The following is a 25,482-nucleotide window of genomic DNA, read 5'->3' as shown; positions in this document are numbered from 1 at the left end:
ATCTGTCTAATTGTTGTTATGTTTGTGTGAGGGTGTGTTTGTGTGTGTATATGTAGTTATACATATATAAAGATTCCTAGACCCAAGCCTTAGCACGTGCACCTTTTTAATTACTATTTAGCAGCTTTGTATAAACCTACACAACACTGGTTAAACCACACAGTTAAGCATGTTGTTCTCAAACGTTCGCCTTCTGTTTAGATATGCTTTCAATTGTTTTCCAATATAGTCTACATTTATTTTACTATTTCTTTCTGATTTCTGAATTGTATATATAGAAGAGCTCATTTGAGATCTGTTGGAGATATTGGTCCAAGTTGATTTTGGTTTTATCTTTTGCATAACAGCCCAGCCCAAATAAGATGTATTTGCTCTGACAAAACAATCTCTCGAAATGCCTTCACTTCTGTCAAAAAAAATATGCATATTTAACTCTATTTTTGTACCAATTGTCACTTAATGTGCTATGCAAACTTTAAACCATAAACAAAATTTTCAAAAATTTCCAAAAATGTTCAAATCGAAAATAATATTTCCGTTATTGTTGATGCCTTTTGATTTGTACTAACCCACTAATTTGCCTACCTACTACTTCTTACCACTTACAACTTGTTAACATAAATGGACAAACTGTAAATCTATACGCGTATTTATATATGCATATATATGTATATATATATATATACATATATATATTTCTATGTATATATGTACGATATAAGTTGAATCGTGTATAACGGTTATGCTAATATTTGTGTACGCATTTTTTTGTTCTCTGTATTTGTGGAAAATGCCAAACGTCCTGAACGTACCGGAAACAACAGATCCGATATGATGACGAGGACGAGGATGAAGGTCCACAACCGGATCCTACACTTGAACAGGGTGTGCCAATACCTGTTCGATTGCAGGGCAGCTTCCCGCCGGAATTGGCCTCCACTCCTCTCGAGGATATCGATCCATACTACAGCAATATACTGGTGAGTGTGTATGCCATGCCATCTGAAAGCCCCTTTAAATTATCGCACACAATTAATTAATTTTGATCTAATTAGATCTATTTACTAATCTTAACCGGTTATATTCAATCCCAATTCCAACTGTGTATCTCGTTTTGCAGACATTCGTAGTTGTAAGCAAGGGAAAAGATATTTTTCGCTTTTCTGCATCAAAAGCAATGTGGCTGCTCGATCCATTCAATCCGATACGTCGTGTGGCCATTTACATTTTAGTGCATCCATTATTTTCGTTATTTATCATTACCACCATTCTCGTGAACTGCATATTGATGATAATGCCGACAACGCCCACGGTCGAGTCCACTGAGTAAGTACTGTCGATTAGCTAAGTAGACTAGAACTAGCGAGATGGCCCAGCATCTACAGTATGTCCGAGTATATAGTATAAACAACCAGTACATGCATACTATACTATATATATCATGTATATTCGTATTACTGGGTCTTACAGTTATTTACTTGCGATATACAAAACATATTTGGGCAACCCTTAGCTACAAATCGATTTGATTTACAATTATTAATTAATATCCATTTTTTTGTCTTTTTATGTTTTTCTTTCAACTAAGTTGATACCTTAAATAATTTACATATATCTATATGTAATTATATATATATATATGCTATATAATCGATATATTTATATTAAATGTAACTTTTTCGATATTGATGCAGACGTGTATTTAGGTCAAACATAAATTTCTTTCAACTATAATTTACAACCAGACAACGCCCAAAAAACAAAAAAAAAAACAAAAAACAAAATAAGAAAAAAAATGCAAAAAATTAATCGAACAAACAACAACAAACCAAAGTTATGATAACGATAACGATAACGATTACAATAAAAATATTAATCACATTTTGAAGCGCCTGCAAGGTTAAGAATATTTCAAGAAATGCCTAAGCAAGGAATTTGTACAAAATATCAAATTAGCAAGTTAAATGATATCGAATGCTATTCGATTAAATCAACGTTGTGTAGTAGTTGAAAGCTCCGTGCTCAACAGCTTTTGTATGCCGCTCAAAACCTGTTGAACGCTGGCCACCCTGTATTATATTCGATTGTACGTACATCACATCTGTTACAAAAAAACATTTGATTTTTCGATTAATCAAATTAAAATAAACAGCAGCTAAAAAATACAAAGTTTAGACACATTTTGATGCCTCTCATTTTGTAAATTGTACCTGGGCGCTCTTAACTATCGGATTGTAGTCAACTTAATCAAATACTTGTTACCAAATATGTAAATACCAAACATATTGTAACTAGCTATTCAACTGGCCAGCCAGCTGGTTTTGGTTTGTTCACGTTTTCGTATAACAAAATAATTAAAAAATTCATCAAATTCAATTCGATCACATTTTGAATACAGTAAACAATTGAATTTTTTGGTAATATACTTGATGTAGCCATAGTATCTATCATAAGTAGTACAGCAAAACTAGCAACAATATACATTATCTTTTAAGTAGCTTAAGTATGTAAGTAACGATAACAGCCCTTATACCCGTATGCGCAGTATATATCCCTTTAAATCGAAACCCTGAACCGTTTAACAAATATATTTATCATTATTATTAATAGATATGTAGCATAAAAGTCTAGTTCCATTTAATTGCGCCATATCATGCTGTTGAAGTAAATGCCTATTATATATCGATATTTTTTACCGATATATATGTATTCTAAACGTACAATACTAGATACCATATATTCCGTATAATCTTATATAATTAGCGTTTAATCGAAATTCTGTATATTTTCGTTAACTATATAGTAAGAAATTGGGGTTTCTAAACGTCGTTACAGCTACAATTGATCAAATCTGCAGGCACTGTAATAAGCAACGAATTTTTAGAATTCAATAGTTTCTAGTTAAAAATAGATTGTAATTATTAGCAAAGTACACCAAAATCTCTCGTACATATACATAGTATAAATATATATATATATATATATATATCGCTCTATAATATCTGCGTAGTTCAAAACAAAACTCGCCCCCTTAAACTCGCTCTCTCTCATTTATGTAAAGTGCTCAAACTTCAATTTAAAATTGTGTTTCGATTTTCATAGTTGTGTATCAAAGTATAATAAATAGCTAGAACAGCAGTTAGATACAAAACCATTTAAAAAATGTACACTCAAAAAATTGGTCGTCCCCAATTTTAGAAAATCGTCAAAAAAAAAAATTGTTTTAATTTTCAAAAATTTTCTTGGTTTAAAACCTTTTAAATATACATTTTAAGAAAATATTTTCTAAAATTTCGAAAACATTTCGTTTCTTTGTTTTTGGCGATTTTTTATAATCTGGAAACAAAATTTTGTTGAGTGTATGCTTCACTGTACGAAGTACATGTATTGTTAGCGGTAACTGTAAATAGCTCATGTACTCTCTTAATATCGTAAGTAGCGCAAAAAAATAGAAAAACAAAATGAAAAAAAGAAGAAAACGAGCAAAATGCTTAAAAGCGCAAGAAGCGATTAAAGAAGCAATCAAAAGTGAAAAGAGTTACGTCATTTTTTTAGCTGATATCAAAATTGTTGTCGCAGATTTGGTATCAGAATTGAGTACCCTAACAAATAGCCGCGCGTGCACTCACAAATGTGCGTGTGTGTGTGTGTGGGAGTGGGTGTGTGCGTGTGTGGGTGTGTGGGTGTGTGGAAGTGCCACTTGAACTTGGAACGCATAGGAGACGCTGCTGCAATTGCAGCTCAGCTCCGACTCGGCTCGGCTCCATCTTCATCTCCGGCTGCGTCTCCGTCTTCATTTCCGTCTTCATTTCCGTTTCCGTTTCGGGCCAAGTTTTCTGGTTCTTCGTGGACAACGGCGTCTGCGCTTAGCCCAAAACGGAATAGTTGCTGCCGCATAGTTTGAGACACGCACCCACACACATTTACACAAAAGAGAGATTGAGTGTGAGTAAGAGAATAGAAAGAGCGAGGAAGAGATAGAAAGAGACAGAGAGAGAGAGAGAGAGAGCGTGTGTAAGCCTTGTCTCGGTGCCTATCTAAGCAGTTGGCAGCCGCATCTATGTGGGTCGCCTGCTGAGCTGTGGCTGCACTTGTGGGCGCCCAGAAAGACATAATACCTGCAATTAAAACGCAACTCAAGTGTCCTTCGCAGGCATTGGGGCCTAGGTCAAACGCATGCTCAGCCCACAGACCAGAGACTTTGAACTAGTTGCAGCTGTAGGCGGGTCAGACGGGGGCAGGCGGGGCGGACTGTCAGGGCAGTCAGGGCAGCTCGACGCCTGACTGTCTGTCCGCCAGTCACTTGTAAGCCGATTTAAATCTGTCAAATGACTAACCAAGACATAGAGAGACACCCACACAGCTGCCTCAGCTGGAATTCAGGCCGAAGGTCGGCATATTGATCTGAACGCCCACATCAGAGCAGCTGTAGCAGCTGCAGCAGCAGCCGCATTAGCATCTGCAACTGCATCAAGCACTTATTAACAATTATTGACATTGACAATTGTCGTCTGTCTATCTGCATCTCAAGTGCTTGTTATTAACAATTGCGGCCGCCCTTTGATCTGCCAAATAGATTTCCAGACAATTTGTCTGCCTTTAATGCACACGTATTACAATCCAAAATGTGGGGAGGTCGCAACGGGTTCTACGTATTCAAGCGCAAGCTCAATGCAAAGCAGGGTTAAGCTAAAATTAAGTTATATTTTTAAGCATAAATAAGTCAGGGCTATTAACTAAATAATGTTCAGAGCTCAGCGATACTCTCAATTAATATAGCGAAGCTGAAATCTATTCTAATTTTTATATATGGTATACTTGTATTTTACTTTATTAACTACAATACCCTTGCCGCGAAATTTGCACCCAGAGTGGGCATCGATTAATTTGAATTCGTCTGCTTTAATGTATAGTTTGCGTAAGATTATCGTTAGCACCAATCGATTGTGCTCTAAATATGCTTTTGAGCGCGGCTTATAAATTAATAATATTAGTTTTAATAACTAAATATTTCAAAGATCCCATAAACATAAGCAAAAAAAAAAAAAAACAGTTGGCAAAATGAAGCGATAAATAATCGAAAGATTTTCAGTTCAAATAACTGCCAGGGTATTTGATATTCGGCATGCCGTTTATAGATTACGTTTCTTGGTTCTTAAAATAATGAATTGTAAAGCTGTGAGGACCCAAAAGCAGACCGCAAGTGTACTTAAGATACTCGTACTTTACGATATACATTTTATTTGACTAGCCATGATAAAAAACAAAAAAAAATAAAAAAAAAATGTTTGAAAAAAAAAGGAGATGAAGAAACAAAAAACAAATTGCATTCGAAATTCAATTCGTTTTTAGGGTGATATTCACCGGAATCTACACATTTGAATCAGCTGTTAAAGTGATGGCACGAGGTTTCATTTTATGCCCGTTTACGTATCTTAGAGATGCATGGAATTGGCTGGACTTCGTAGTAATAGCTTTAGCGTGAGTTATATTATTAACTATTTATCAATTTACTAATTAATCAATGTCAATCAAAATGCTCACATCACATATCTCTCACACATATATAACATAATGCCATACAACTTATATCCATCTATGTGCGTATATGTACCATATCGTTTTTCGACTATCGACTATCGATTATCGCTTATCGTTTAGCGTTTTTGGTTTTCTCTTCTGATTTCGTATCGTATCGTATTGTATCGTAATCGCCTTTTATTCTATGCTAAATTAACTGTTATACACGCCAGTTAATTGTCATCCAGCCAGTCATTAAAGTTCTTCTACATTTTGATTTTGATTTTGCCTTTTTGTTAGCCATTTACTAAATACAAATGTAGTTAATACATATTGTATGTTATAATTAACTAGCAGCCCATAAAAAAAAATAAATATGTATATTTATTAAAAAACAAACAACAACTTCACTGAATACGGTTAATATTCAAATTTTCTGTTCAATTATGCAAATTAGACATCTTATTGCGAACTATTTACAAATCTCTTCGGAAATGGAAATGAAAATTGGATGTGTGCGTGTGTGTGTGTGTGTGGGTGTAGGTGTGTGCGTGTGTGTTTGGGTGTGTGGTAATTGCTATTCATTAGCCACGGTTGGTTGGGCATTTAATTTAATAAATATATTTATTTTCTATTTAATCCACGAATATCGTGGCACAAAAACGGGCGTTAAATTGCACTTTTAATTTAATGCACACACACACGCACACAAGTAACATGACATGTCACGACAACAACAACAACAAGAGCAACAAAAACAATATCAGCAACCACAGCATTAACAATAATAACACATATGGCAAAGGTAGCTGCTAAAATTACACATACGCCATGTGAGCCGTGGCGCAGCAGTTGAGAGCGAGCGTTTTTTTTTTTATTGATTTCTTTTGTGCTGTTACTAATGCCGTGTCCTACACACACACACACACACACACATACAGAGTTGGCTTTGCTATGATTATTTGCCATACCAGTTAACACACACATACACACATACACAGAACGAGCGAGTCATAAACTAATTTTTGGCTTTTTTATTTGCTCCTGCAAGATATTATTATTTCTTTTTTTGTTTATTTTTTCTCCTCTCTTTTGTTTTCGTTTCGTGACAGTTTCGTTTCATTGCTTTTTGCCCCAATTTAACCATTTATTGGGCGCCCTCTGTCCGTGCTCTGGGTTGAGCTGCAGAGGGCCTCGAGGGCTTCGAGGTTGCCGTAACGCGTGGCCGGGCTATTCGTGCAGCGCATTTCGCTGGCGCCGCACAGGCGCGCAGCCTTGGACACCCCTCCCCACCTGCCCTGCTAGCTCTTAACCGCACACATGGCGCACACGACTTACTCCTCGCCAAGTTTAAAGCGCGCTTTTAGGCGCCGCCACACTCCGAAACAAAATTTAAGGCCAAAGAAAAGGCAAATAATTTAGCTGGTGAAAAGCCACGTGAAGAATTTTCGTTCTGGACTTCTTTTAAAACAATTCTTTAGGTTTTGCGTCCGAATCGAGCTAAAAACTCATGAATTAAGTAGAGTTTGTAAATGAATGGGCTTGAAAATGAAGGAAACCAGATTAGATTTGTTTTCTTCTTAAAAATTAGCATTGAAACAAGAAGCTTGAGTCAAGTATAATCGGTATTACTTGATTATATTTGATTTAAGCTGGAAATTCTTGACTTTTTTCTGGCTATGCACGTAGCTCATATGTAGAGCAAACAGATCTTATAGCACTTGGATAATAGAAGTACGGCATACAAACATATATTTGCCGGGTAAACAGTTTAGAGGCCGGACCAATTAGTAGCCAATTTACACGCCATGTACTTGCTTATGTAAAGGCTAGAGAGTGTGGGTGCAACCTCTATTTATATGCGAACAAATCGATAAATATTCATGAAAAATAAATGAAAGGTTGCTCTGGCTGCAGAAGTAACATGAAATTCCCAAAGGATGACAGCATACAGCACGACAAGGCAAACAACTCAAGCAAATGGACATTACCAGGCCACACCGATACGTGGGCGTGAGTGTGTGTGTGTGTATGTGTGTGTGTGTGTGTGTGTGATAGCTATTTTCATGGTACGCTTGTGTGCATGCATAAATATTTTTATAGCAACACAGACACACTGAAACACAACGGCAGGAGCTGCACCTGCCCCAGGTGTAACCTGAACTTAGCTCTCTACAGCTTGTGGCACATTCCCGTAATGAATCATTAACTTGAGGGGCTGTGCTAGAGGTGGGGGGAGGGGCGTGCGGGCGGTTTGGCGGGTGTTCACTAACTGGCCAAACCCATTTGTAACATACACTTTCATTCGCATACTCAATTTCAGCTTTCTCTCTAATGCACACACATTCCAATTCATTTTCACTGACATATCTATTCCTATATTTCTTCTTTGAATTTTTCCTTTCGGCTCAAATTACAAACTTAATCGCGCTGTTTAAGACTAATATGAGAACACACACGCACACACACCCATACACACACATGAAGCAAGCTAATTATACATTTGTAATTATTAACGACTGCAAACATAATCGTACCAATCTATTTTTACATAATTAGATCGATAGTATTAAATTTGTAATTACCAATACTTAATGACATTTCATGTGTATGTATATTTGCTTCTGTCATCGTTAATATTAACAACAACAACAACAACAACTATAACATCATTTGCCGACTGCAACAACAACAACAACAACAACAACAATGAACTTTACTTGGATCCGACACAGTTATGTGACCATGGGTATAGATTTAGGTAATCTTGCAGCCCTGAGAACGTTTAGGGTGCTACGTGCGCTAAAAACCGTAGCCATTGTTCCAGGTATGAACATAGCTTTGAATTTAAAAAAAAAAAAAACAAAAACAAAAACTGTTATAGTGTTATATTGTTATGTTATGTGTTATACAAAACCAGTTAGCTGAGAACTGTTATACAAAAAAATAATATTAATACTGTACTGATCCATCATAATTGAATTATTGATCATCATAAATAATACAACCATTTATAGGCCTGAAAACCATTGTGGGCGCTGTCATTGAGTCGGTGAAAAATCTGCGCGATGTGATAATTTTGACAATGTTCTCGCTGTCAGTGTTCGCCCTGATGGGCCTCCAGATCTACATGGGCGTACTGACACAGAAATGCATTAAGAAATTCCCGCTTGATGGTTCCTGGGGCAATTTGACCGATGAGAACTGGGACTATCATAATCGGAATAGCTCCAATTGGTATTCCGAGGATGATGGTATATCGTTTCCATTATGTGGCAACATCTCCGGCGCTGGGTGAGTAGAGAACTCCGCGATCCGACATATCGACTTATCGATTTTCACCTATCGATTGCATATCGATTGCAGTCAATGCGATGACGACTATGTGTGTCTGCAGGGGTTTGGACCGAATCCCAATTATGGTTACACCAGTTTCGATTCATTCGGTTGGGCATTTCTGTCCGCTTTCCGACTGATGACCCAGGACTTTTGGGAGGACCTGTATCAGCTGGTTCTCCGTGCCGCTGGACCCTGGCACATGCTGTTCTTTATAGTCATCATCTTCCTAGGTTCATTCTATCTTGTGAATTTGATTTTGGCCATTGTTGCCATGTCATATGACGAATTGCAAAAGAAGGCCGAAGAAGAAGAGGCTGCCGAAGAGGAGGCGATACGTGTAAGTAGAAGCCCAGTAGAGCCCAGTAAACGCCCAATGGACAAACAACCACATTAAAGCCACCTCAAACGAAATGGTAGATAATTTCAATCTCAATTACCAGTGAGCTGAATTGATCATTGAAAATATCTATTAAATACAACAAGAGTTGCTTTTTTCTTTTGTATATGTATGTATAAAGTCAAACTGTCTCTCGCTCTACCCGCTCTCTCTCTATCTCTCTCTCGCTCTCTATATATGTTATATATATATGTATATCAATAATTTCAATCAATCAATCGTACATCATAATGTATGACCACACTTTAGTGCATCTCTCGAATGTACATACAGAGTGTACAATTGTGTAGCTGTAAAAAGAACACCTATCCACCAATGCATATATATATCTGTAATGCTCAGCTAAATATTTATCTATCAACACATACATATGTATTGCTTTCCGAATTCCAGTAATATATATATAAATATATATAATCGTAACGTACTTATTTACCAACTACTTGCATAGTTATATAAATATATTGTTTTAATTATTATTTGATTTTTCTGGTTTGTGTTTGAATATCTTTGATCTCTTTCGTGTAAAGCAAGTAAAATACTTCAATTTACTGATATGTGATGCCACAGATCTATGCCAAACTGGCAATATAACTATTCTCTGTTCATCCGTGTACATCTCTTTTATATATGTATCAAAATATATATATATATATATATATATATATATATAACTCTATATCAAATTCTTATTGTTTGTCAGTATTTTATTAAAAACGCACCTTTTTGTTAGAAAATAATGCAAAATTCAACACTTGAAAGTAAAAAGCAATAAACAAAAGAAAAAATCAAGTGCAATCACTTAGACGTAACATATAAACATAAACAGCAACATTTATAAAAAAAAAAACGAAAAAAAGAAAACTTAAATTTCCCACCAAAGTCCAATCCCAGCCAAAAATAATCTTCCAACCCACAGCACAGCACTTAATATATTTATTCTTTTAATTTTGTATATGTAATATATATATGTATACATATATGTAGAACTTGTCTTCTGTTTGTAAGTCACACAAATCCCAATTAAACTGAAATCCCAAATAACCCAATCGCATGTACCATATACCATATGGCATATAGCATATGTATAGCATATAGCATATACTATGTGCCGATGCCAATTCGTCGACCCTTTCCAGATCAGCAAACAAAATTCTTTGTGCATATATCATTATAGGAGGCAGAGGAGGCGGCCGCTGCGAAGGCGGCTAAGCTGGAGGAGCGCGCCAATGCGCATGCACAGGCCGCCGCCGATGCCGCTGCCGCCGAAGAGGCGGCACTGCATCCCGAAATGGCCAAGAGTCCAACGTATTCGTGTATCAGTTACGAGCTGTTCGTTGGCGGTGAAAAGGGCAACGATGACAACAACAAGGAGAAGATGTCCATTCGTAGCGTCGAAGTGGAGTCGGAGTCGGTGAGCGTTATACAAAGACAACCAGCACCTACCACAGCACACCAAGCTACCAAAGTTCGTAAAGTGAGCACGGTAAGTATTCCGAGCGCAATAATTTTCTTTGACTTATCCTTTTTGACTTATCTCTTTGGTTTTTCGTTGTCTGTTGTTGTCTTTTATTCGTTCTCGTTATTTATTGTACTTGTTTTTGGGATATATACTTATATATGCTCTTCTCTATATAAATATATACTTAACGAACTTGTGTTTGGTTTATCGATTTCGATTTCCATTTCGATTACTATTTCAAATTCGGTTTCGGTTTCGGTTTCGATTACTATTTCGATTTCGATTTCGATTTTCTCATTAGCAGCTAAACGGCCGGTCTACTTACATCGTTTATCGTTTTAGTATTAGTTGCAATCAGTCTGGTATGCGTGATTTTCTATGATTTCTGTTGTGTTCATAATATTTTCAAAATTAACGTTTCTCGATTTTGATTGCCTTGATTACCATCTATCATTGTCCTCTGATGCCAGAAGCTGTGCAAATATATTGCCAGCTTTTTTTCTCCTCTACTCGTTCTACATTTAACTCGTTAATCGTGACGCCTTGCACTCGTCCTGGGATTCGAGCGAGTAAATGTTTCAGTCTCGACTGCGTCGACGAGTACAGCTTTCGCTGCTTTTTTGCTCTTACAGCTGCGAGTTACGTTTTGTGCCGAGCTCAAAGATTGCCACTCATTATACTCGCTCAAGGCTGCTGCCGCTAGTACTTTCTGTAACGATTACATTACATTCACTTTTGTTGTTTGTGCGTTTTGGTTTATAAATTGCCACTGTTCAGTTTTGTTGTTGGAACGATCCTCCATATCGTGCTTAAGTATATATACATATATATAATAACCATCATAGCTAGCGAAAATTCCTTTGCCTTCCATATAACGAGTAGTGCTAGTGCGTGTATGCGTGTATGTACAATTATAAATTAATTAGCTGTAGTGTCATGTACCCCTCCTGTCATGGTCCCCTCCCCGCTCATTCTCTCTCTCTCTCTCTCTGTCTCTCTCTCTCCGTCTATCTTTCTTATTCTCATCTTTGAGCCGTATCTCTCTCTCTCAAACTCCATTTCATTGTATTAATAACAATTTGATTGTTTTAGTGCATGCATTTTGTCATTGTGTATGTGGATGTGTGTATGTGTGTTAGCAAGTGTGTGTGTGTGTGTGTGCGTGCTTAGTTGTGCGTGTGTGTGTGAGCTGCAGGCAGTTTTTTGTTAAATGTTAACTAATTCATGATTTCAATGTGCTCGTAGTTAGCTGGCTCTTTTTATTGGCATTTCGCATAATAGTTTTGATTTTGATTTTTGATTGATTAATTTTCTGATTTACCGGGTATCTGTTTGGATTTGTCAAGTTTTTTGGTTTTCAGTTGACTCATTGCTCGGAATGCTTTAGGTGACGACTTGATTGGAGCTCAAATACAAATACAAAAACACAAATTCAACGATGCTTACCTTTCATTACAATGCAAGCAATGTAAAACTGAGGACGACTACAATGCTAATACAAAAAAACAATATCTAGCTTCATATGAGGCTAACGATTGAAGTGCAACAGCATAAAATATTTACAACACTTCAAACACTTCTCTGCTCACAATCAGTCGAAATTCTTAACTAACGATCGTGCTTGATCTATGCGTACATAATGCATATGTATATTTATATCTAAGAAACTTGCGTAGGACAGCTTGGGCTTTCCATAATTCTGCAAAGTGCAAACCACCATCCGTTTATGTTCTGTTCTTAATCATATAATTGATTTTATTTAAGAAATAATCTTAATAATTTCAATGGCTGCATTATTATTTGCATGTGAACGTTGCTTTCATTTTCATTAACTATTTACAATTATTATTAATATACTTATATATATATATATATATAAGTATATATATATACCATTAAGGTATATTCTTACATAGCTCAAAATATGCGAAATACTTAAGTTTTACTTCAAAACAAAAGAAAGACAAGTGCAGTTCGAATACATAACGAAAAGTTTAAGTACAGTACGGCACAATGGTTACACCAGCACCGATTTCTAAGCATTGCCCTCGATAAATTCGATAACGATAACGATAAGCGCAGCGTTACGTTTTGCGATACCACCAACAACATGCTGCAGCATGTCGATAGCTCTGGCATTTTTACTCCCTCACATTTCTATAAATATAAATACAAACTCTCAATAGTTATTTGGCTTTGGCAAGCATATGCTTAGCGCACAGCGGCTGAGACACATTGAAACCCCAACTTCTGGCACCTACAACATTGGGAGCTCTATAAGGCATACACACATACACACACAGACACACACACACACACACACACACACACACACACACACACACACACACACACACACACACACACACACACACACACACACACACACACACACACACACACACACACACACACACACACACACACACACACACACACACACACACACACACACACACACACACACACACACACACACACACACACACACACACACACACACACACACACACACACACACACACACACACACACACACACACACACACACACACACACACACACACACACACACACACACACACACACACACACACACACACACACACACACACACACACACACACACACACACACACACATACACATACACACACACACACACACACACACATACTAGAAGCTGCAGCTGAGTGGCTAAGCAAGAACATTTGGTCAATATTATTTTTTATTTGTTTTCATTTTATTTAAAAGGAATTTTATGGCCTATATAAATACTTTTATAGCAATATATGTACATGCATATGCTATATGTGTATGATTTAAATCGAACGCAATTCAATTGAAAACAATTTCTTTGAAATATAACTCGAATTTGTACTCTCACTAAATGCTATTGCTGTTTCGCATTCGCTGTCTCGCTCTCGCATTTTCGCTAGCTCGTTCTTACTGCCAAATTTAATTGCTCAGAGTTGCATTCCAAAAATATATTACTTAATAATATCATAATCGTAATCGCTCGCTCAGTTTTATACTGTCTGAGCACCTCGAACTCAAGGTAGGCCTTGGGCCTCAGGTAGGTTTTTCTCTAATACTCTCACACTCTACCTAGCTCTCGAATAAGAGAACTCTTTAAACACTCGAATCAGATAAAGAACAGAGCAAATTCAGCTGTAACTGTACTAGATACTGTTCTATAGTTGGGTGTACGAAATACTTAACATGAACCAATACACAAACAAGTTTATATTTTGTTTATTTTTGGATAGTTCAGTTTGAAATTTTGTGACTTTGAGGAGGATGGCGGTTAGAAACCTTATGTGAAACCTATATTTGATATTGTGGAATTTCGATAAATAATATTTTCAATGCATCCCCTTAAGAGTTTTGACAAGTACATTAGACATATTTAACTAAATATTAAAAGCAGTAGAAATTACTTTTTGTTTGTTAACATTTTATTAGAATAACTTGGTAATTTTTTATAGTATAGTAGATAAAATGCGCTATAGTAGATAAAATGCTCTAATCGCCGACTCACCACCCACACTTTATATAGTTAAACAAAAGTAATTATATTGTGCAGCTTAATTTAAAGGGGCACACTACCAAAAACCGACAACATCAATTCAATTTATTTCGTAGAAATTAGCAAAGAATTGTATTCACATGAATACATTCACATTCATACACATATTTGTATACACAATGACAATTACTTCGAGTATATACCATATTTTGCTTTCAAACTCTTTCAAACAAGGACAGCAAAAATTGTATAAATTTAGCAGGAATAACTATATTTACATACATATATAAATTTTATTTGATTCAATTTTTCTTTTTTCTTCTATTTATATTTTATTTGTAAAAAAAAAACTTAGACATCCTTATCCTTACCTGGTTCACCGTTTAACATACGCAGGGGATCACGTAGTTCTCACAAGGTAAGCGCCCAATACACACACACACACAGACCCACACACACACACACACACACACACACACACACACACACACACACACACACACACACACACACACACACACAAATCAACATACACAAAGCGTATTGTTTTCCTTGAATCAATGACAGCCAGTACAAACCAGAACAATAACAACAATAACAAAAGCATCAAGAACTACAATCGCTTTAACCATTTCATATCATCTAGATGGAGGCTCAACAATACTGAGATATTTACTTTGCAATTACGAAATTCACTCTCTACCACACACATACACACACACACACACGCACACGCAGACACAGTTTTTGGGCTCAGAGACTTGTAGTTAAATGTACCTGTGCATATGTATATATGCGTGTGTGGCAACTCTGCGGCTGTGTATGTGTGTGCGCGTGCTTGTACTAAGCACTGAGATTTCCTGCACTCAACACACATGCTTACCGCACACACATGCTACCAATTGATGCCAGGATATTTTCAGTCGCATATCTGTACATAAACAAATGCACACACACACACACATTTCACACACATACATACATATGTTGTACTTTGTGCGTCAACGAATCGTAGGGTAACTCATGCAAAACTCATGGTAGTCACATATTGAAGTTTAGAGAACCATAACTCATGCATCAGGTATACATATGTTAGAATAGTATTTGAAATAAATCAACTTAGCTTTCACAGAGGCGCAAACCATTTGTAATTAAATGATTATTATTGTAAAATTCTTTATACTGTTTTCAGTTGAATTTTTAATGTTTTTAGGTACTTAACATATTTAAAAGCTACAACTTATCTCTTGTCGTACATAAACATATTTCACCATTTTATAATATCATATCCCTTACATATATTCGTATTTTTGTCTATAACTATATACATACTTATTTTGTTTGTAAGATATATATCAGTATACAAAATTATATTTTGTGATTTTGTCTTGTTTGATGTTTCTTGATCTACATATACCTCTACGTACGAGTACTTAATACTGTACAAACACTCTCGTTCTCTCTCTCTCTCTCTCTCTGTCTCTGTTTCTGTCTCTATCTCTCTCTCTCAAACTCTACCTCTCTCACTCTCACACTCTGTCTCTGTCTCCGTCTGTCTCCTTCTCTTAAGATCTGTCATTCGGAATGCATTAACACAAACCAATCAGTATTTGGTCTATCGGCCCGTTTGTGTGTATGCGTTTGTGTGTGTGCGTGCGTGTGAGTGTGCGTGAGATGTGCTTGTATTGCCTATTCCATGTTTCATGAGAACTTATATACTATTTATGTCTGTCATGCTCGAACTATGTATATGTATGTATGTGTATGTATGTGCCCCTAATGTGTACAACTATCGTATGGCAATATGCGAGCTAAGAACTGTTCATTTGGCCCATTTAAGTCAAGTTAAGGCGCAGCCAACTTAACGATCACATAAGATAATTTCGTGCTGCCAGATCGTTACGAAGCAGAAATGAACAGTTCTTGCCAGCAGAGGGCGCTGCACACGTATTCACAAAATACGCACATATTGTAACCGTCACAGTCACAGTCACTGTCACTGTTTCAGGCATACAGTCACCATCACCGTTACTGTCACTGTCTCTCGGCCACCGTTTCAGTCACTGTAACGTTTCAATGTAAACTCTTTTAAACGAATTGATAATGTTTGATTTTTAATTTTATTTCAAGTACTATGTAATCATGTCGCTTCCGTACGATTGTGTATGAATATCTACCTGTATACCTGTTTAACTAATTACGTATATCTATAACTGTCGATATGCAAATAATTGAAAATATATGTACTATACAATGCAGTGGCTATATAGTTTATTACCTTTATATTTGTACTTATAGAATAGAGCATTTACTTTTTTTTTGTTCTTGTCACCGAACTGCAATTCAAATCGATTTCTTGTTAAGCTCTCTCTGTCTATATTTGTCTGTCTGTTGTCCATTATCAAATGATCAAAGCAAATCGTATGCCCGGTCTACGGCGCTAGGGACCATATCAAGTGTGTATGTATATGTGCCGGTTATATCAATTACTGTTTGAGTTATATATCCTTAAGTTAATTTCTTTTCAATTTTCAATTTTCATTCATTAACAATTGATATCCCTCATACAAATCATGCCAGTCTCTGATTTATGTTTTCCAAATATTAATCGTATATCATGATATTTGCTAGAACTCACCACTTTGACAACTACCTACTGCCTAGTACTATTACTAAATACTACCTAATACTACTACTACTACTACTACTACCACTACTACTACTACTATTACTGCTACCGCTACTTTTAAACAGTTTGTTTTTTGTGTTAAGCCAATATACTAATCTTAAGCTCAATTGTATTGGAACAAACCAATCGTATCGATATCAGTACACGATACGTAATGGACGTGGCCGTTTCGGGATACCTGGCAGCGATCGCAAGCCTTTGGTATTGTCAACATATCAGGATGCACAACAACACTTGCCATACGCCGATGACTCGAATGCCGTGACGCCCATGTCTGAGGAGAATGGAGCCATTATAGTGCCTGTTTATTATGGCAATCTAGGTGAGTTCCACAGCAGGAAACTGCTGTGTAAATAACGCTATATCGATTGGTGTATCGATATATAATATCGATTTATTTAAGAAAAAATATAAATTTCTATATCGCGACATTCTGTAATCGGGCGACATTTATTTGGTTCGTTATTGAAAGTATCGATTAATGATCGATTAATAAATGCTTATGTATCGATATTTTTGACATCGCCATTTGCCAAATGCTCAATCATCGAACTGCATCCGTTCTGCTACAGGCTCTAGACACTCGTCGTATACCTCGCACCAGTCCCGTATATCGTATACCTCACATGGCGATCTGCTTGGCGGCATGGCCGTCATGGGCGTCAGCACAATGACCAAGGAGAGCAAGTTGCGCAATCGCAATACACGCAATCAATCAGTGGGCGCCACAAACGGCGGCACCACCTGCCTGGACACCAATCATAAGGTCGAGCATCGGGACTACGTAAGTCGAACTGTCTTTAATGCATTTATCGTGTTACTTGAAAGTGAGAACTCTTGCAGGAAATCGGCCTGGAGTGCACGGACGAAGCGGGCAAGATCAAACATCATGACAATCCTTTTATTGAGCCCGTCCAGACACAAACGGTGGTCGACATGAAAGGTAGGATCTAGGGTGAAAGCAAACCAATCGATTATTTATCGGTCTCTCTCGCTCTGTCTCTCTCTCTCTCTCTCTCTCTCTCTCTCTCTCTCTCTCTCTCTCTCTCTCTCTTTGGTATTCTCGATTTTGTTTTTTCTATTCCTCTAGATGTTATGGTCCTGAATGATATTATTGAGCAAGCCGCTGGTCGGCATAGTCGAGCAAGTGATCGCGGTGGTAAGTAACGAGTTATCGACTTATCGATTGTTCTACTTTTGTATTATCGCATTGCGTTCACGTTGTACATTTGACATACCCATCGAATAAATATCTATTTATATATATATATATACCATATACATTTATATTGAAATCGATCGTCTTGTAAATTTTTGTTTGTTTTGTGTTCTCTTCCATGTGCATTGTTTTTATTGATTTCTGTTTTCGTTTCAAGAACTAAAAAATGACCAAAACCAAGTTCATGTAAATAAGTACAAAGCAAATCATTCTTTTTAAACTAATGTTTTCCTTTCTTTTCTGGCTATTTAAATTCAATGAACTTAAAATAGACTTTAAGTGCCGTAACGTTTGTTTCTGTGACAACCGTTTTTTGCCCACAGTCGTTTTATTTATGCTCTATGCTGCAAACTATCTATCGAATAACTTTCATTTTGTGCTCTCCGATTTAATTGTCAACGATTTTTAACAATGCGATACGCATTTTTCACATTTCATAACCAACGCTCCTCTATATAGATCAAGTACAATTTACATTTTGATCAGACAATGCGCTGAGTGTTATATTTTTGTCTAGAAATTCAAGATCGCATTTTAATACATATATATAATCATGTTTATTGGTTTTATTGTTGCTTAAGAGTTTTGAAATAAACGAACACGCATGAGTTATGTGCGTTTTGGAGGGCCTCGCAGTTTTGCAGGCCGCCTGTTTGATGATTGATGGATTGATGGATTGATGGCTTGAACAATACCATATATATTTCTAGTCTGCTGCATGTGGAACATAGGCCTGTGCCTCAGTTGATTAACAATATAAACTACTTATTGTTCATTTATTCAAAAAAAAAAAAACAAAAAATAAAAAACAACTCGAAAACATTTGCTAGCAAATATTTAATTCACATGCATTTACTTAATGATTATATATGTATACTATATAATATATTTATGTATGTATACATATGTACTCACATTTTTATTTATGTTTTGTTATCTCATTTTAAAATTTTTGTTTTGTTTTTTTACCTATTAACAAAGAATTCAAACAAAAACATTCCTAAATATTTTTAATAATTATACCTATATAAATATAATTACATATGTTTATACCCAAATGAATGACTTCTTTGACTCGTCCATTTTATTTAATGCCGTTGATGCTAACAGAAGAAAGCGAAAAACAAAAAATAAAAGAGAAAAATAAAAAAAAAAAAACAAGATATGATTAATACAAATATGAATTTACAATTAAAGCAGCAAGCAAGCCAAACACATTCACCCTATTAGCAAATCAATTTGAGAGTTTTGTATGCCAAAATAAACACACACCAAATCGAATACACAGCAGTCCAATGACTACACACACACACACACACACACACACACACATACATTTTGTTGCAGCCCACTCGCTTTGCCGCTGCCCAAAAAAGTAGGCAACACTTTCATACTGTGCCCTCCATTGAGGCTTTGTTAGCTTGCTGCACCGTCGCCTTCACCCTTAGCGCCGCTTCACTGCACAGCACAACACAGTTGGTGCGAGCATACAATACATATGTATGACAGCAAACAGTAATGTTCCCAATTTCACATTCGACGCAAAAGCGCCCAAATAAGTATAGCATATATTTCGAGCGTGCGTTACAATTGGCAAATGGGCTGCAAATCGACTGCTTTAATTAACAAATAATTAATTACTTGGCATAAGCAACTTAAAAGGAAATTCATAAGAACTCGTATTCCTAAACTCGGTTCGCTACCTACAAAATATACAATACTAAGTATGAAAAGTGAAATTCAGAACATGTCTGTATTAAAGTAGAAAAAGAAAAACAAAAAAGAGAGGCTGCCAGCACAAAACCAAATACGTTTAGAATTATTTTAACAGCTTGTATTTAATTTAAAATTTAATTATTTTGTCACTAATTAAAAAAGTCGTTAGTTTCGCCAAAATTGTTTTTTGAAATTTAAACTTTAACGCATGTCCAATTTTAACTATGCATACGAATTTTACAAACATTTACTTGGCCATATACTTATATTACAGTAGAATGTTTTGATTTTGATTTGTAGTTGCTTCTATTTTTCAATTCAATTACCACTTAAATTTTGAGTAGCTTTCAGCCGAATATAATTACAATCGTAGTGTACGTAGTGTATTAATAATTAGTACTTAACGCATGCTTCTTCAGTAGCCTGTAGTCGGTCACGATTCACCCTCAAAGTAATTACTTGCAATTACTTGTTATTTAATCTAAAAACTTGATTTACATATTTCAATGCTGAGAGACTTAATGCTTAACATTTGTATTGGAATATGATTCGCGCTTATATCAAAGTACAGACTTACGAATTATATGAAACATTTTCCCCCCATGCTCATCATAAAAGTAGTTGAGAGTCGATATTCAGAACTATCGAGCCTATAGATAGCTAGCTATATCCTGAACTCATTGATATGGGGTATGAGAGTTTTGTGCAAAAAAGAAAAAAAAAAACAGGCAGGAAAAAGCGTCTACGAACCCTTAATATATATGTAAATATATATACTTATATATTTAAATATTCGTGTTCATGAGTCGATCTAGCCATGTCTGTCTATATGAAAGCGTTGTTGCTTGATATTTAAAATATATATTCAAGTTTTTCATTTTTTATTCGATATCATTTCCCATTTCCAACATATCGATAACTGTCGATGTTTAGACATAGTTATTGAAGAATTAGAGCTCGAAGATTATTAGAGCTATATACTCCCAACATGGAATGTGAATTTCCCTGTAGTATATACAGGGACTTCTTGAATAGCTTTACCAATTTCTTTCAAATAATATAAAAAACATAGCACAGGAAGAGGAAATAGAAGAGAAGCAGTAGGTGGAGAGCTTGCTTCTGTGTTTGTGTATTAATGCTTGTAACAGCAACTTGGCTCTGGGTTCAGGGTATCTCTCGGTCGGGCAATCCCGACTGGCATACAATTTCCTGTTTTTTTTTTAGTGCGTAGAGACAATAACAACATGCTTTGCAGCACTCGTGAGCAGTCCGAGTCCAGTTGGTACAGTAAAACAAACAAATGAAGAACAATATTAATTATATTAGTTTTGAGTCAGTTGAGACTTAGTCCGTATGCCAGTTGCATTAGAGCTTTGCTTTCGTAGTCCATTCGAGCGCCCACTGAGTAGCTTACAAACATATTTGCAGTAATGGAATAGCTTAACTGATGAGAGAGTACAAGTAGGGTATTCATAGTTCGAATTGATATACCTTATTCTATAGAGAGAATAAACGTACGTTTGTGTTTTATTATTATATGAAAACAGCGCTCCATTAACAAAAGCCTCTCTATTTTTCGATAGCACACCTAAACACCTACACCAACACACATATTCTCACACACACACTCACACACACACACACACACACTGCGCGTGAGTGTTTGTTTTCTCATTATGTTTCTGTTTAACCTGAAAAGCTAACGAATAATTTCCAATGCAATGAAGCTTCACAAACAAACAAAAAAAAAAAAAAACCCGAATATTAAAAACTTTCATACAAAACTACGAAACTCAATCGTATGAAAATCTGCTAAAAAAAAATCTGCTAATCTGGCTGAGTCAAAGTTGGTCAAATCACAACTAATAACAAACTTTTGTATGGTTCAGTCTCCGTTTACTATTTCCCAACAGAGGACGACGACGAGGACGGGCCCACATTGAAAGACAGGGCGCTCGAAGTGATACTCAAGGGCATCGATGTGTTTTGTGTGTGGGACTGCTGCTGGGTTTGGTTGAAATTTCAGGAATGGGTATCCCTGATCGTCTTCGATCCGTTTGTTGAGCTCTTCATCACGCTGTGCATCGTTGTGAACACCATGTTCATGGCCATGGATCATCACGACATGAACAAGGAAATGGAACGTGTGCTCAAGGCTGGCAACTATGTAAGTACTTCCTATTGAAACGAATCATTTGGGTACATTTGAATACACAAACATATTATGCACTTGCAGTTCTTCACCGCCACCTTTGCAATTGAGGCCACGATGAAACTGATGGCCATGAGTCCCAAATACTATTTCCAGGAGGGCTGGAACATCTTTGATTTCATAATTGTCGCTCTCTCACTGCTCGAGCTGGGCCTCGAGGGCGTCCAGGGTCTATCCGTGTTGCGTTCGTTTCGTTTGGTAAGCACTAGCTGTATCTTGAATATGGACAACTGAATAATTCTAGTTAGCTGAGGAACTAAGGTAGCCTAATGAAGCGTACATATCCATATATATGACTGAGTTTGATTTTAATTGAATTATATTCAAGTTTGTATATCTTTCAACTTATATTTATACAAAACTGTACTCAAAGCAACGCGTACTTACTCAAATCCGATAACCCGTTACCAGTCATCAGTAACCAGTTACCAGTTACCTCTTATCCGTTACCCAACACTGAAACACTCAACACCACACACTCAAGCTAATGTTACCCATGTCCTGCCAATTTACAGCTGCGTGTATTCAAATTGGCCAAATCATGGCCAACGTTAAATTTACTCATATCGATAATGGGTCGCACTGTCGGCGCTCTGGGCAATCTGACCTTCGTCTTATGCATTATAATCTTCATATTTGCTGTAATGGGCATGCAGCTGTTTGGCAAAAACTACACAGGTATTATTGTATATGCCTAAACGAATCAACAAAATAACTCAATAACAAACAAACAAAAAAAAAAATCTCAAAATACACAGCAAAAATCGCAAGTTTTTAGCGTGCAACAAAACATAATTTTTTAATCAAAGCATTTTCCTACTCAACTTTTTACTCCAAGTTAACTAATTTTATAATATACATTAAGGATTTTTGTTTCGTTTTTGAATTTTAGCCAAGCAAACCATATATATATTTATATATATATATATATTTGTTACAAATAGCAAAATAGCTGAATACCCACTTGATACTCAAAATTCGACATTTGACAAGCCGAACCAACAAAACAAAATCAATAGAAAGCAATGCTTTGGGCACGGTTTTTGCATTTCGAATTTCATATTTTGATTGTGCTTCGCAATTCCGAATGAGACAAACTAAAAACCGATTGATATACAGATCCATATATGTATGTTAGAACTGGCCGAGCGCGAATGAGTTACTGAGGCGCTAGCCCAGCTGGGCCCTAATTATATACAACAACGTACATCCAAGAATGGCATAAAAATATATATAAATCAATTACTTTACTTTTAATCAATACCTTAAGTGTAACAGCTGAGCAGTAGGTATTGTAAATACATGCCATTTTGAATGAATGAATGAATGAATCATGCACAGCATTCGAGTGGATGATATAACATAGACCCAATGGCAACTGCTGTGCATGATCATCAACTACGGTCGCATTCGTAGCTTTTTATTTATAGTTTATCGTTATTTGCATTTCAAAACATATTGCTACATAAATATATATAACTATCTTTTGTATTCCTAATGCTTTGCCCGGCTTACAAACCAAAAATAACAAATACTACTGCTAATAATATAATTCTAATAATAATGATAATGACAACAACTATGACAAAACCAAACAATCGACAATTCCCATTTATCAATTGCAATCGAATCAAATTGAACCAACGACAAATATAAACCCCATATAATCCCAACAAAATCGACACCAAACCCTTAACCTAAACCAAAATCAATATCAAATGCAATTGAAAATTCAAAATCATAACCGCAATCCGTAATCCGTAATTCGTAATTCGTGAATGCAGCTGCGTGTATTCAAATTGGCCAAATCTTGGCCAACACTTAATTTACTCATTTCGATTATGGGCCGCACCATGGGCGCTTTGGGTAATCTGACATTTGTACTTTGCATTATCATCTTCATCTTTGCGGTGATGGGAATGCAACTGTTCGGAAAGAACTATCATGGTAAGTCCTTCACACGCTGCGTTGCAACAGCTTTTATCGATGTGCGTTTTACCGTTTTGTTATCGGGGTGATTTTTCATTTCAATTCTTCTATGTGTGTGTCTATACAATACTTTAATCAAATGGGTGTACCTTGTTATGTGTTAAGTGCTTAAGTTGTTTATTTATTTTGTTGTTGTCTTGTTTATCGATAACTGTGACATCGATATCCGCCCAATTGCTTTACATTTAATACAATATCTACTCGTTAGCTCGAATGTTATTACTATTTGCCAATTTTCACAACAATTACAATTACTTCAGTAATTAAATCTCTGAACACCCAATTACTTTATTTTATACTTAATTACACATTAAATTGGTTTGAGCTTTAACTTCGCAGAGCCGATATCTGTTAGTTTTTCACGTGATGTAAAATTACTTTCGTTTTGACCTAAAAACTTAAGCATAGCAGCTGCTATATCCTCCTGATATAGGGTTGAGTGTTATATAAATAGGTAGACAGCTAATATAACCCTACTGAAGCAATTGTAATGGGAATTGATTATTGAACTGATATCATTTTCAAAATACGTTTTAGTTTATTCAAAAAATGCATAGAAAACAGTCCGTTTGTAAGTTACTAAGTTGCGTCCGTTTTAATTCAGTTCAGTTAAGATGATCTGAAGTGGTCAAGTCATTTGTTTGCGCTGAGTAATTTTAAGTTGAGTTTTGGATTGAGTTTTGGGTCCAATTGCCAGGCTGGTGCCTTTGGCTTCAGTAAGTACACTAGTACACATTTCCTTTCGCTTGTTTACTCTACGCTCTCTCTCGCTCTCTCTCTCTCTCTCTCGCTGTAACTTTTTTTTCCTACCGTACAATATAGTTTAATTTATTAAAAAACTGCTTATCGGCAACTCGGCTACGCTATTTTGTAGCATAAGACGCAGCCGCAATTAGTTTTTGGTTTAAGTTTTTCTCTTAGTCTTTTTGCTGTATTATTTTGATTGTGTTTCTTAGTGTGCATTTTTCTCGCATTTTTCAACACTGTTTCTGAGTGCTGCTGCCACTTTGCACACGCTTTCTGTATGTGGCTTTAGTAATTGAATAAACACGGAAAAACCCAAAAAAACAAATGAATAATAACAAAAGGAAACCTATCCTTAAATTTGTGTGAATTTCTCTTGCTTATATACCATATTTAACGTATACTGTTTGTTAAATTCTCCGTTGCGTCTGTAGATCACAAAGATCGTTTTCCGGATGGTGATCTGCCGCGCTGGAACTTTACAGACTTCATGCACAGCTTTATGATCGTGTTCCGGGTGCTATGCGGCGAATGGATCGAGTCCATGTGGGACTGCATGTACGTGGGCGACGTCTCCTGTATTCCATTCTTCTTGGCCACCGTTGTCATCGGCAATCTTGTGGTAAGTATATCTCCGACCGATCATTTGTAATCGTGTGCAATGTA

General features: G+C 36.2%; 1 protein-coding gene across 1 annotated transcript in view; it reads left to right on the top strand.

Annotated features, from left to right (window-relative positions):
• Nucleotides 1-25,482, top strand: part of LOC115765171 (sodium channel protein para) — a 65,064-nt gene that overhangs the window by 12,331 nt on the left and 27,251 nt on the right. The window contains exons 5-20 of the mRNA XM_030708591.1: nt 825-980; nt 1,121-1,326; nt 5,353-5,481; nt 8,256-8,347; nt 8,538-8,814; nt 8,887-9,196; nt 10,434-10,742; nt 14,603-14,665; nt 17,078-17,258; nt 17,509-17,720; nt 17,780-17,879; nt 18,027-18,095; nt 21,761-22,038; nt 22,108-22,281; nt 23,868-24,030; nt 25,251-25,438. Coding sequence (XP_030564451.1) covers nt 825-980; nt 1,121-1,326; nt 5,353-5,481; nt 8,256-8,347; nt 8,538-8,814; nt 8,887-9,196; nt 10,434-10,742; nt 14,603-14,665; nt 17,078-17,258; nt 17,509-17,720; nt 17,780-17,879; nt 18,027-18,095; nt 21,761-22,038; nt 22,108-22,281; nt 23,868-24,030; nt 25,251-25,438 — 2,907 coding nt within the window. The remainder of the gene's footprint in view (nt 1-824; nt 981-1,120; nt 1,327-5,352; nt 5,482-8,255; nt 8,348-8,537; nt 8,815-8,886; nt 9,197-10,433; nt 10,743-14,602; nt 14,666-17,077; nt 17,259-17,508; nt 17,721-17,779; nt 17,880-18,026; nt 18,096-21,760; nt 22,039-22,107; nt 22,282-23,867; nt 24,031-25,250; nt 25,439-25,482) is intronic.

Source organism: Drosophila novamexicana, unplaced genomic scaffold, assembly GCF_003285875.2.
Source record: "Drosophila novamexicana strain 15010-1031.04,08,12 unplaced genomic scaffold, DnovRS2.1 tig00000932-arrow-arrow-pilon, whole genome shotgun sequence".
Taxonomy (NCBI): domain Eukaryota; kingdom Metazoa; phylum Arthropoda; class Insecta; order Diptera; family Drosophilidae; genus Drosophila; species Drosophila novamexicana.
This window is presented reverse-complemented; position numbering and strand designations above follow the sequence as displayed.